The 14,424-nt window shown below is 43.8% G+C and overlaps 1 protein-coding gene across 12 annotated transcripts in view; it reads left to right on the forward strand.

Annotated features, from left to right (window-relative positions):
- The first annotated feature begins 6,539 nt into the window (after positions 1–6,539).
- Positions 6,540–14,424, forward strand: part of RHOT1 (ras homolog family member T1) — a 60,764-nt gene continuing 52,879 nt past the window's right edge. For 4 of the 12 annotated variants that reach the window (XM_082707329.1, XM_082707334.1, XM_082707339.1 and 1 more), the window contains exon 1: positions 6,696–6,957. In XM_082707329.1, the coding sequence (XP_082563455.1) occupies positions 6,882–6,957 (76 nt within the window). In that variant the 5' untranslated portion in view covers positions 6,696–6,881. Of the gene's footprint in view, positions 6,958–14,424 lie in introns of all 12 variants that reach the window. The other 8 variants (XM_082707333.1, XM_082707335.1, XM_082707340.1 and 5 more) reach the window with 5 other exon arrangements.

Consider the following 14,424-nt stretch of genomic DNA (forward strand, 5'->3'; position numbering starts at 1 on the left):
GGACACAAAGGCTCATGGGAAGAGCACCGAGGACTTCTGCGGCAGCTTCTCACCTTCTCTGCTGATGTTTCTCTCAAAAGCTTATGTTTTCTTGAGTAACGTTAGCAACAACGGCCACATCTGTCTATCTCTCCCTCTCTCTTCCCTTCCACCTTACAGACACTCTTTACCCTCTGGGGAAGAAGCACCTACTGGAGGGAGGCATGGCTGTTCCCATTATTGGGGTCCAGGGCTTTGGGTTCCTAGAAGAACCCCCTACCAACCAGGAAGCCACCACCTTCCTAGGCTCACAGCAGCCTCTCATACAATTACATCTTTATGTCCCTTAATTTTCCTCCCTCCAATACGTTTTTTTTTTTCTGGAAAAGTTTAATCTGAAGACTTTATCTCCCAGCTGATTGCAGAAACAAGCCAGGAAAAGCAACAATGCTGTTCCTTGGAGATACCTAAGCCCCTTTTGCTGTAGTTAAAGGAAAAATCTCTTCCCTGGGGACACTTAGGGCTTTTGACAGGAAGAGAGAATTTTCCTTCCTATATGCTCAGCTCCATCATTCCCCACTGCCGCCTGAGCCCTCAGCCCCAAACCCAAATTCATCCTCATTCGTAATTGCTCAATTCGGGGTTTGTGTGTTTGAGCCCCACATTGGGTGAAGAGATTACTTCAAAATAAAATATTAAGAAAAAAAAAAAAAAACCCAAACCCTAGATGCTATGCGATTTCTTGTCCTTCCAGAAGAGTCTTCTTTAATTATAATGAGGGTTTTGTCGAAGATTTGTTCTGATTTGGGGTTTACCTCCTAACCAGCCATAGGCTTTCTCAGGACACTGTTTCCCAAGCTTCAGTCTTTTATGTGCCACGATTCTTGTCACACTTGCCTATCTCCTGCACCATGTTTTACTTAATGTTTTTTCCTAAACCAACTCACTAACCCCCTTCAGATACATTCATTTCAAAAGGAAACTTTTAAAAAATGATGTAGATAGGCATCAGAATCCTGTGTCTTAAATAAAGGGGTAACCCTAAATATATATTTCTTGGAAAACCAAAACATTGTGAGCTGCTTGGTTCTGTCCTATAAGGCTCTGAATCTTAGGCTTGTTCTGGAGCTGACTTGCATGTGTTCTCTCTCTCTCTCTTTCTCTTGTGCACGTGCCCACGCACACAGAAGGAGATTAACGGGTGTTACAGATTTACTGAGGCTTTCATCCTGACTTAATTAGGATAGAAATGGAAAAGGGAAAAACATTCTGGCTACAGAGGCCACCATTTCAAGTGTCCCTGCACCATCTACAATTACCCTGTTCCACAACTTAAGGTAATGTGACCCTGAGAGATGGTGCACTATGGAAGACTGTGTCTTCCCTCCCTGCGCAGGGGAGTCTTTTCACCTTTATTTTTCAAATTTAATATCTCTTGGGGAGAAAGCCTTAAACCTTTGTTCAGGACACAGTGTCTTAGAGTTACCCCAGGATCTTTTCTTCACCACCTTCTGGACAATTAGTACCAAGTTATGACCCTGGCTTCTGCTTACTCAAATTTTCCCGGGCCCCTCCGCTTCCCTCTGCATCTACTGTGGTACAGACTCTAATCACTTCTCTGACAGATTATTTTGATTTGAGCCCCTCTGTCTCTAGTCAGAACCCTTTCCCATCTGTTCTCATTCTGCTAACGTGAGTTCCCCTGAACACAAATCAGATGTCACTCCTCTACTTCAAACTCCCTGGGGGCTTCCCAGTGCCTCCAGCAGAAAGTTCCAGTTCCTACCTCTACTCTTCCCCACCTCTAGCTCCATTCCCTGTTATCCTCCCCCACACACCCTCCACCCCAGCCACCTTGTTTTGTGTCACATCGTGTACTTTCGTGAATCCAGTCTTTTTCCCCTGTAGTGTGCCCCCCACTGCCCACCTTGTCCAGAGAGAGATCTCAGTTGAAAATGGTGCCCAACACATTTAGATTAGATCAAAGCAGACCCGCTAATAGTAGGAGTTATCAGGAAGGCTCCTTGGGCTAACACCATGGTATTTTTTCCTAGGAGATCTCTAGGGATATTTGCCTGCTTGCTGGGTTAAGGCATAGTGTGGCCCGGGGGTCATCTGTTAACACCATTGGGTAGGAAGAGCAGACTACCAGAGGAATGCGACACAGCCACAATATTCCTCTGGTATATTAAATATAGGTGCCTCTATATTTAAAAATTTTTAAAAAATGTTATATTAAGTGCATTTTTGCCTTTTGGAGTTTATAATTTGAGTGGGCAGGCTAATCAGTTTGCCCTTGGAAAAATGACACATGTCAGCAAAGGAATTCCAAATTAAAAAATGCAGTGAACGGTGATATGTGAGCCTGAACTATGCGTTAAACAATGTGATAAATGTATTTTATCTGGATTTTATTTAATCATCAAAAGAGCCCTATGGGAGCTCCTGGGTGGCTCAGTGGGTTAAAGCCTCTGCCTTCGGCTCAGGTCAGGATCCCAGGGTCCTGGGATTGAGCCCTGCGTCAGGCTCTCTGCTCACCAGGGAGCCTGCTTCCCTTCCCCTCTCTCTGCCTGTCTCTCTGTCTACTTGCCATCTCTGTCTGTCAAATAAATAAATAAAATCTTTAAAAGGAAAAAAAAAAAAGAGCCCTATGAGATAGCTCCATTTTGCAAATGACGTTTATGTTTTCAGAGAGGTTCTGTAACTTGCCCAATGTTTGCCCAGCTAGCAAAGTGTTGGAGATGAAATGTAGGCTCCAGAACCCAGGCTCTTAGCCATTCCCTAAGGGAATTCAGACCATGTGTGGGGAGGATGGTCTGCGAGGCTTCTCATTATCAATTATCTCTTAATTGAGGGTTTTTGCTTTACAATCTGTATCTGAAAGGAGCTTAAGAAAATTAAAAAGAAAACTGGATGCAACCTCATCAATATGTGAGGATATTTTTTTAGACAAAAATCAGTTTTTATTATCTTGTTGAGTGTTATAAAAAGTATCCAGAACTTCACTACTTAAAATATTCATTCTTTTCCCAAAAGCTAAAGAGAACCTGTAAAATAAAGCATTTATATACTGCAGGGTGGAGGATTTTTTTTTGTTTTTTTAGTATAGTTTGACAAACAATGTTATATTAGTTTCAAGGGTACAACATAGTGATTCTACAACCCTGTAAATTATGCTGTGTTAACAGATGAGGGTCCTATGTGGAAAAATTGCCTTTCAATTTTAGTTTTCAAATGTCTTTTACTAAGTAATTGTGCTGAGTGACAGACCTTCAAGCCCAATCAAGCAAACAGAATCCATGTCCTCTAGAGACCCATCCATGTGACAACGCAGAGGACATGGATGTTTGAACAATGAACCAAGAGCAAGTGCACTGGAAGGCAAGATTAACTATTTACTCTGTATCTAGGCTTTGGACTTTTCCGTTCCACCAGAGCTGGCTTGACAGGAAAAGGAAGAAGTCTTCCTGGACCCAACGGAGACAAAAATGAAGTATGAGTGGACAATGAATATTACTTTGGGTTTAAACGTGAGAGGCCAAAGATAAAAGGATCTAAGGAGTGGGACCAATGCCAGCCCGAGTGTGACTTGGCCTCCTGCCCAGGACTGCGGCTAACTCACCAATCAGAGGCCAGCCTTTTGGTTCCACCCAATGTCAGTCATATGCTACCCACTGGCCCTGGGTGTTTCACTGTCCTGGGATGTAGAAAGAGGCTGTGTGGCAAGTTCTTCCTTTGACAGACATAAAAGATGGATCCTAGGGGTGCCTGGGTGGATCAGTGGGTTAAGCCTCTGCCTTTGGCTCGGGTCATGATCCCAGGGTCCTGAGATGGAGCCCTGCATCGGGGTCTCTGCTCAGTGGGGAGCCTGCTTCCCTCCCCCCACACCCCTGCCTGACTCTCTGCCTACTTGTGATCCCTGTCTGTCAAATAAATAAATAAAATCTGAAAAAAAAAAAAAAAAAAGATGGATCCTGTTATCTCCTGGCAAAAGTACTTTGTTCAGACCTCCCTATGTACCCTGCACAGTGAGGAGGCAGGAAGTTTGTCTTGTGATGGTAGAGCTCCTTCCTAGCAGTGTTCTGGAGGAAAATTCCATCAGGGCCTTCTAGATTGCAATCTGTCTTCTTAGCCTATCCAATATACTTAATATACAGTAATCAATCTGTAATATCCCAACAGTAAATTCCACTGCCAACAGCTCCATTCCCTGGCTTGTGTTTTGCTGCAATGTGGCATCATGTGGCTCTACACTTGGGCTCAGGGAAGTGTACGGAAGTCACTTTCTTCACAATTTATTTAATATTTGTAAATCACTGCTACATACCATGCACTATTATGAGTGTTTTCCTACTACACTAACACATTTAATCTTCATTAACAATTCCACGAGGTGTTATCACCATTTTGCAGATGAGTTACAGAGAAGTTAAGCAATTTGCTTGATGAGGCACAACTGGTTCCTGGCAAAGCTGAGGTTCAGACCTAGGCAGGTGGACTCCAGAGTCCCAGCTCTTTTTTTTTTTTTTTAAAGATTTTATTTATTTTATTTGACAGAGAGAGAGATCACAAGTAGGCAGAGAGGCAGGCAGAGACAGAGGGGGAAGCAGGCTCCCTGCTGAGCAGAGGGCCTGATGCGGGGCTCAATACCAGGACACTGAGATCATGACCTGAGCTAAAGGCAGAGGCTTTAACCCACTGAGCCACCCAGGCACCCAGGAAAAAACTTTTTCTTAAAAAAATAAGTGAGGGGTGCCTGGGTGGCTCAGTGGGTTAAAGCCTCTGCCTTTAGCTCAGGTCATGATCTCAGGGTCCTGGGATCGAGCCCCGCATCGGGCTCTCTGCTCAGCAGGAAGCCTGCTTCCTCCTCTCTCTCTGTCTGCCTCTCTGCCTACTTGTGATCTCTGTCTGTCAAATAAATAAATAAAATCTTTAAAAAAAAGTTTTTTCCATATATATCCTTTCATGGGCTCCTCCAAACAATTCCATAAGGTCAGAGGCTGGGAAGAGATGATAGTCTTCATTTGGTAGAGAGGAAACTGAGGCAACAGGTGATGTGATTTGCCCAGAGTCACATACTAAGGATGGCAGAGCCCGAGCTCAGTGTCAGCTGTCCTGCCATTGGCAAGTCAGGGTATCTCTCTGGGTCCTGCTTGTACCTATAGAGTAATGAGATTGGAATAGGTGCTCTATAGGGGTCTTTTCAATTCAACCATCGTGGAATCCTTTTCCCTGCAAGATCTGATCATCAAGACTCCCGAATTTCACATTTCCATCCATCTTATTTGCATCCATCCCAGAATACATTATTCATTATTCATTATTTCCCAGCAAGCAGGGAGTGTATCTCTCCTATCTCCCTCCTTATATTACAGAGTATTTTTTGGAAGGGCTTCCTTCTTCTCCTATACTCCTTAGGGACATCATTATACTAAGAGGCAAAATACTCTGGTGGAAGTGTAACAATGTATTTGCCTCAAAACCTGTGGCTTATAACTTCACAGCTCAACTCACTCTAACAATTGTAGCTGAGATCAACAGACCAAGTTTGGAGCTTCCCACTTTACCAAATGTTTGACATGTATTATGTTACTTATTCTTCAAAACCACCTGGCTAGGTAAGTATCGTTATCATTATTGTCACATTATGGAATGGACAGGTTGGAGAGGTAAAAGCACTTAATCGGGATCCCATACCTAATTAGGTAATGGAGTCTGGATTCAATCCCCTGGAGCATGTCAGCAGCTCTTAACCACTATGCCAACACCCCACAGCTCCTCCTAGGAGAAAAGGGGATTGTATTTTGCACACTTTATTTCCTCTAAAAAGTTACTTTGTAATATTTAAGATAGAAAAAAAAAGGCACATTATGCAAAGAGTATTTCCTCATTCTTTCTTCCTATCTATCTATCTATCTATCTATCTATCTCTCCCACTGTGTGCCAAGCGCTGTTGTAGCAGTCGGGATGTAGCGACAGATTCCTCCAGATGGAGAGGGCCAGGAGGAAGTAAGGCAACATTAGAAAAGTCAGTAATAGTTTCTAAGCCAGTGTCACTATGTGTCTAGCATTATGTTCAGCAAGCCTAACTAAAGATAAACACCAGAAAACCTTGCTCCAAGGAAACTACAGAAAGTGGCTTAGTTTGGTTTAGAAACTAAGTTTGGCTTAGCGCAGAGGAAAGTCATTTAGTTTGCTACAAAGAAATGAATCTTTTTACAAGGACAAGGTAAAGAAGAATGTCATTATTTAGAACTGTATTTTGTAAGCATCACAGACAAAAAGGAACCAGGGTGGTGGTTTATGGGTAGTGAAAAAGGCTCTATCCCGGGAGCCAGTCACCCTTCCATCAATGAAGGATTTTCTGAGGGTTATGTCCTATGACGCTACTGAAAGCCTGGTAGGCAGGTCGCTGCCCTCCCGGAGATTATAGTCCGGTGAGAATATTCCCGTCCTGAGTCACTGCCAGGCTCTCGCTATGTGACCTTGAACAAGTACCTTCTCCGGCCCCAATTCTGCAAAATAAATGGGGTCAGACTAGCGGATCTGCCGCTCAAATTCCCAGTCCCCGGCGGTATCCGCGGCCCCCCGACGGGTCGGCTGGGAGAAGGGTGCGGCTGCTGCTGGCCGGACGCGGGGGGGCGCCGCTCAGGCCCAGAGAGCGTTCGCGTTCGGAAAGCGCTTGTCCCTCGCGGCGCCCCGTCGGCCCCGCCGCCCGCGGAGCCGGAGGAGGCGGAGCTGGAGCTGTCCCGGCTCCCGAGCGGGGAAGCAGCCGAGGAGGCGGCTCGGCGGGCCCCAGCCGAGGATCGGGCGGGGCGGCGGGGGAGGCTGGCAGGCGGTACCCGCAGCGCTGGGAGAGCGGCGCCGCGGGGTGGGCGCTCCCGGCGAGAGGTGTCCGCTCCATGCGTGCGGGCCGAGCCCGGCCCCTGCGAGCCGCCGACATGAAGAAAGACGTGCGGATCCTGCTGGTGGGAGAACGTGAGTCCTCTCGCCCCGGGCCCTCGCAGCCCCAGCCGCCCCGGGCCTGCTCGCCCCTCTCCGCGCGCTCGGGCCTCCCAGCCCCTGAGCGCTCCCCTTCCCGCGGCCCGCAGGCGGCCCCCAACCTCTCGGCTCACCCGGGCCCTCCTAACACCTCCCGCTCCTGACCCCCAGTCGTCCTCGCCAGCCTTGTCCCCACGAGTCTCTGACCGCCGGCCCCATCCCTCCGAAGGTCCTCTCCTCCTTTTCCGCTTGGAATCCTTTCCTCCTGGGCCTCCAAGCGTTTCCGAGGCCGCTTCCTTTTCAGAGCCTCTTGTCTTCCGTGGAGATTCGCTTGTCACTGCCAGGCAGGTGCTGATAGAGGCCGGCTGACCAATTGGGATAGCGTGAACCGGCTCCCGGGGAAGCTAGGGGGAGGGGTGCAGAACTGTTCGACTTGCCGGCAAGGTCAGGGTTCTGGGTTTTGGGGTTTTTTGTTTTGTTTTTTGTTGTTTTGTTTGTTTTGTTTGATGCTCGCAATCTTCTCACCCTCTAGACATTCACCTCAAGGTATGGAGCGTTTTCGGCGTTCCTTGCACTTTGCATTGGAATAACTCCCGCTATCCTCGATATCCCCCCCCCCCACCAAATTTACTCTCAACTTCAAGGTACACAAGCGCTCAGTGAATGAATAATTATTTGGGGAGGCTCCTTTAGTTGAGAGAATTATTGTCACCAAAAAGCCTAGTCGTCCCCTCTCCCTTCCCCTCCCCCCCTTAAACAGTATTCATTGGATAGCTACTTGGTAATTTGTAAGTAACAGGCACACAGGAGACCCAAACTGACACATACACATAAGACCCCCTAGAAATTCTTAGCTTTCACCTTTTGAAGATAAAATAAAGGAGAAAGGCCTTCCGTTCACTGACTTGGGGACAGAACAACAGGGACTTCTTGATAGCAGTTGGCTAGTTACATGACTCATTTGGTAGGACTAAAATAGGAAAGTGGGCTGGGAGGACTGAATTGCTTGTTTGTACATTAGTTAATGCTCTGCCATTGATGTTTTTGAAGCATTCTGTTTCAAACCCCATTTCATCCTAGAGTAGCTTCTCCAGGTCACTGTGGTGCACTCCCAAGGAAGAAAGCTAACACATTTTTACCCTCTTCTGGAGTGTTCTTTGATAGTCATTGAAATCTCTGTTCACCTGCTGTTTGGAGAAGTCTTTAAAACCAGAATTTGGAAGGAAGCTTGGCCTGATAACAGTTTACTTTTTGGTTTGCCAGTTGTGAAATTTAGTCTTTATTTGTAACTATATCTTAATCTGAATTTTGCATGGATTTCCTTGACAAAGTTCAGGAGGGTGTTACTTAACGTATGATTCATACCAGATGCATTTGGAATAACATAGGGAAGGTGAGTGGATGAGCCACTTAAAAAGCTGATCCTTAACTGTGTCATAAAATAGCTTTATAGTACAGTAATTGTAATACTAATTTTCTGAAAGCAAAAACCCTATGTTTTGGTTTTATTTTGGAATATGGGAAGCAATTACAAATAATTAGTCTGTAAAACATCTCAATAGAAATGCTCTATGTATGTAAGATATATTGTCCGGCCTTAGGGCATTTAAAAGAAAGTGTTTACAGTATTATTTAGAAATACATAAAAAGAACTCAAAATTTGTTAAAAAAAATTAAAAAGCCATATTCTGCAGGTATGAAAGCAAATAGGAGAGTTAAGAAAAGTGTGCATGCATGAGTTTTTTGGTCATAGGGAGAACCTGACCTAAAAGACAGCTTTAGTTTTCAAGAAAGAGATTTTTCTTGAAAAGGTTTGTACCAAAAAGCTTTAGGCAAGTTACCATATGTATAATTTTTTTTCCCATTTAAAACTTCAGAATTAGGGGCACGTGGGTGGCTCAGTGGATTAAAGCCTCTGCCTTTGGCTCAGGTCATGATCCCAGGGTCCTGGGATTGAGCCCCGAAGTCCTCTCTGCTCAGCAGGGAGCCTGCTTTCTCCTCTCTCTCTCTCTCTGCCTGCCTCTCTGCCTACTTGTGATCTCTGTCCAAAAAAAAAAAAAAACTTCAGAATTCGACTTAATATGAAATATGTAATTTTAATTAAATTAAAAGGTATATTTTGGGGGGGGGGAATGTTTGAAGCATTACAGGATTTAATGTAAATATTTGACAGCTATTAGCCTAGCTGTCAAATACCACCTTAAATGCGGAGTAAATATAAATGTGACCAAGACTATTTTAATAAATACAAAAATATAAACTGGTCTAACACATGGATTTATCAGGAAGCCCACTTTTTAAGGTAAAAGTGGTAGTAATTTAGTTGTCATTTTAAGATGGTTAAGGGGGATGGGGGGGCGGAAAGGAGCTTCAACTCTGATATTGTTGTAAAGTCTGTTCCTTCTCTGTCGCTTCAGTACATTTTACTGCTGTTACTGTCCCTGAACCACACAGCAGCAGCTTCATTCCCTGAAGGTCCCAAAGAGTTGTAAATGGTTTCAACATTCTGTCGGCTGAACCTATCCTGTACTCTGGAGATGAAATGAATCTTTTCTTGGCCCATCCAGAACCTGGATTCTGATCCATCCAGGCTTAAGTGCCTACTAATTGCTTACTGTCTCTTTAGTTCTCAGGTCAAAGAATTTAGATTGTCTATAAATTTTAAGGTATTTATTTGCGGAGAAATCCAAAGTGTTTTAAATATCTGCACCTTATCTTTTATTTTTTTTTAAAGATTTGTATTTATTTATTTGATAGAGATCACAAGTAGGCAGAGAGGCAAGCAGAGAGAGAGAGAGAGGGGGGGGAAGCAGGCTCCCCACTGAGCAGAGAGCCCAATGCGGGGCTGATCCCAGGACCCTGAGATCATGACCTGAGCTGAAGGCAGAGGCTTAATCCACTGAGCCACCCAGGCACCCCTCTGCACCTTATCTTAATAATATTGAACATTATAAGGTCCATTCAGGCCACGTTAAAAGTCAGTTGCCATTCTTTAAACAAAACAAAATTTTTAAATCATTAAAAATACAACCACGCAAAACTTAGTTCTTCAGGTTATGATTTTTCATGCTCAGATTCTTTGGCCAGCATTTGTATTTAGCTAGATTTGTATAACTATGCTTAACAGTTGTCTTTTTTGCAATAAAATTAGCAAGAACCTCAATGGCCTTTTGTCTAAATCATGTAGCTACATTAAAAGTACACAAGATCTGGGGCACCTGGGTGGCTCAGTGGGTTAAAGCCTATGCTTTCAGCTCAGGTCATGATCCCAGGGTCCTGGGATGGAGCCCCATATCGGGCTCTCTGCTCAGCAGGAAGCCTGCTTCCTCCTCTCTCTGCCTGCCTCTCTGCCTGCTTGTGATCTCTGTCGGTCAAAAAAAAAAAAAAAGTACACAAGATCTAGTTTTAGTAAAGTCTTGTTTTTAAATTGAGATATGTTTGTCTTTACTGGTCAAAATCATTAAGAAAGTGGAAATTTTACCCTCTTTTAAAATGAATCTGATGGCTTTTTTTTTTTTTTTAAAGATTTTGTTTATTTATTTGACAGAGAGAGAGATCACAAGTAGGCAGAGAGGGGGGGTGGCCGACAGGAAGCAGGCTCCCTGCTGAGCAGAGGCGGGTCTCCATCCCAGGACCCTGAGATCATGACCTGAGCCGAAGGCAGAGGCTTAACCCACTGAGGCAGCCAGGCTCCCTGAATCTGGTGGCTCTTAACACAATATGTCTAACTGATTAGTTTATCATTGAAACTAGTTCAAACCAAACTTGCTCAGGCTTCAATTGGCTCTAGCCTAGGCTTTTGTAATCTCTCTCCTTAACTGGTCTCCCTTCTTCTAATTCCATCTATTCTCTATGTAACAGGCAGAGTCATCTTTAAAAAATATCTCAGATCCTGTTACCCGTTTTTAAAATTCTTTGATGATTTCTAATTTGACTTAGAATAAAGTCTGAGGATTTGGGACTGCTGGGGATATGGGGAGTTGGTTGGTGCCTTTAATCTCTGTGTTGTTCAAAGATCACCTGTAGTTTTTTTTTTGAGAGAGAGAGAGAGAGAGAGTGTGTGTAAGCGAACTGGGAGGGAGGGGTGCTGATGCAGAGAGAGAGAATCCCAACCAGGCTCCATGCTCAGTGCAGAGTTGGTTTTGGGGCTTAATCTCATTACCCTGAGATCATGACTTGAGCCAAAATCAAGAGTGGGACATTTAACCTCCTGAGCTATCCAGGTACTCCAGGTCATCTGTAGCTTTTGGAAGAATGAATGAGTTCAAGTTAGTTCCATTTATTTAGCCTTTCCTTGTTTTCCAAACCAGTCCTCTTAGTCATGAACATTTGACCATTCTCCTTTCTTAAATCCAGTCTGATGTGTGGTTACTGTTAGCATTTGAGGGCAGCGTTCGTCCAGTGTCTTGTTCCAGGTCCTTAGCCTGCTTCCCTTCCTCTCTGCCTGCCTCTGCCTACTTGTGATCTCTGTCAAATAAATAAAAATCTTTAAATAAAATAAAAAAGAATCAAAGAAACTTCAGTAATCTAGCATTTATGTTGTTAGGAGAAAAACTTTCTGCACTCCCTTTATTTATTTATTTATTTTTAAAGATTTTATTTTTTATTTGACAAAGATCACAAGTAGGCAGAGAGGCAGGCAGAGAGAGAGAGGAGGAAGCAGGCTCCCTGCTGAGCAGAGAGCTGGATGCAGGACTCGATCCCAGGACCCTGAGATCATGACCTGAGCCGAAGGCAGCGGCTTAACCCACTGAGCCACCCAGGCGCCCCTATTTATTTATTTTTTAAAAAATATTTTATGTATTTGTTTGACAGAGATCACAAGTGGGGGGGGGCAGGCACCCCGCTGAGCGGAGAGCCCCGTGCGGGGCTCGATCCCCAGACCCTGGGATCATGACCTGAGCCGAAGACAGAGGTTTTAACCCACTGAGCCACCCAGGCGCCCCTCTGCAGTCCCTTTAAAGCCATATTGCTTTCCATTCTGGTCTTTGTTAAATCCTCCAGTTTCAATTATACTGTGTTTAGTACCTGGGTGACAGTTTGTGACCAAGGATGTTCAGGCCTAGTCTGAAGAGTCTCTTTGTTCTTAGGAAGTTTGTTCTATGTCATTCTTGCATGTGTATCACACATCTGTCTTTTTGTTCCTCTGGCACTGGTTGAGCACTAGGGTTGATCTAGTGCAAAGGACAGGGATGGACTGTGACGTTTTTTTCTCCTGCAGCCCAAATAGTTTGCATGTGGTCAATGAAATTTTCCTTTGGAACAGTACCCAGCTATTGCCCCAAATGGTAAAGTTTCCCAGTTAAAATAACTGGGAAACTCCATAGTCACCCTTCTCATCCCTGTATATTCTAATTACGAAATTTAGGAAGAGCTGACAAGGCTACGTAAGGAGCAGCAGATAAAAATGAGGAGTAGGTCCCTTTACCACTTGAAACACGGGGTGTTTGTTAACAAGAAAAATAGCCAATATGGCTGGTAAGATGGTAATTAAACCAAAAAATGTTATTTCCGCTTCATGAATATTAGGAATTTGCTGTCATTTAGAACTAGATGTTCAAAAGATGTGATGAAAAGACAAAGAAATTTTTAGCCTGGATGAATCTCGATAATTTGTTCTATAGTGATGAGTTGTGTTTCCCGTGGATGACCTACTTAGAAGCATGGAGTCTCCGGCAGCGCTGGGGAATGTTGTGTTGAACCGATCAGGAGGCCTTCCGTCTCTGGGGATAATTGTGACCGTGCCTTTTGTTTTTAGAGATTACTTCAGTGTTTCTCAGGCAAAAGAGAGGAAGTAGAGAATGTTAGGTGGCTGGCTAACAATAATTTTTTGTTCTCCATATTAATATTTTTGTTAAATATCTTTCAATTATATTTTACATATATTTTATTAATAAATTATTTGTTATAAAATTGTGTAAGTATATATGGTATTTGTATTAAATATAAAATTTAATGGGTACAGTAATGAGAGAAGTTTGTTCCTTTATGGATATTATTTTTTTTTTAAGATTTTATTTATTTATTTGACAGAGATCACAAATAGGCAGAGAGGCAGGCAGAGAGAGAGGAGGAAGCAGGCTCCCCACCAAGCAGAGAGCCCAACGAGGGCTTGATCCCAGAACCCTGGGATCATGACCTGAGCCGAAGGCAGAGGCTTTAACCCACTGAGCCACCCAGGCACCCCTATGGAAATTATTTTTGAAGCTGTTGAAAATACGTAGTCTTTATACTCAGATCTGCCATTGTCGAGGGGCCTTTTGGATTGTAGGCTTGTTCAAATAGTTTTTTAAATTTAATATTCTAAAATGTTTTCATTGTTTTTAAGGTGCTTATTTGTTTCTCAGTTAAAATTAGTCTAAAATTAGCGGCCTATTGTAATTTTAAACCTGCTGCTTTCCTATTTCTTTTATGGTCTCATTCAGGGTAAGGTGGTTAGGCCTTAAAGGAACCAAAAAGCTCTAGTTTAGATTCACCGAAGCCTTTCTTAACTGAATCACATCTGCCAATCTTTTATTAGTTAAAGTACCTATCATCTTACTGCTCTCCCAAAAGGAAACCCAAAATGATACTAATGAAAATGTACTCATTTTCTCCCCAAGTTCACTGTAATTTGTCTCTCTTGCTCTAATTTTCAACTTTTTTTAAAAAGAGGAAATCCCCCTTGGATTTTTATGTGGGAGAGATTCCTGTTCTTTGATTTTTAAAAAGCCTACTGTACAGTTACTTCAGAAAGTAGATGGAATTGTTATATTACAGGGAGTACTAAACCACCTCAGATTTTTTTTTAACAGGTGAGGCAGAAAGAATATAAATGAGTAAATAAATAAAAGTACCACACTCTAAGTGGTAGTATCCATAAAAAGAACTCAAATTGGGGGCACCTGGGTGGCTCGGTGGGTTTAAGCTTCTGCCTTCGACTCGGGTCATGATCCCAGGGTCCTGGGATCGAGCCCTGTACGGGCAGGGAGCGTGCTTCCCCCTCTCTCTCTGCCTGCCTCTCTGCCTGCTTATGATCTCTTTCAAATGAATAAAATCTTAAAAAAAAAAAAAAAGCTCAAATTGAATGATTCTCATGTTTGGCGTCACCATCTGTATGATCAAGCGTAAGTAAAGCTCTTTAATTGTTGTAGTTGTGGTGCCCTTTTCTCCGGCCGTCCTGCCGGGGGTTTTCCTCCTCTGTCCCTGAGGCCTGCCCTGTTGGAATGGAGCTGGTGGCAGGTTTGTACTTGGGCCGGAGCCTGCTGCTGCATCGGTGGCCAGAGCTGCCTTGTTGAGAGTGGTCAAGAAATCAGAATGTCCTCAGAATGTTGGTCTTTCCCTTCTGAAACTATCCCTGGGAAAGTAAGGGGTCCATGGGAAAAGCAGACAGGGACAATGGCCAGGAAAAAGGTTGTTCTCTTGAGTTTTAATCAGAGAGATTAGGAAGAATGGATGACATGGAAGAGTTGTGGTGAGGGAGGG

This window comes from Mustela nivalis (assembly GCF_964662115.1).
Source record: "Mustela nivalis genome assembly, chromosome: 17".
Classification (NCBI taxonomy): domain Eukaryota; kingdom Metazoa; phylum Chordata; class Mammalia; order Carnivora; family Mustelidae; genus Mustela; species Mustela nivalis.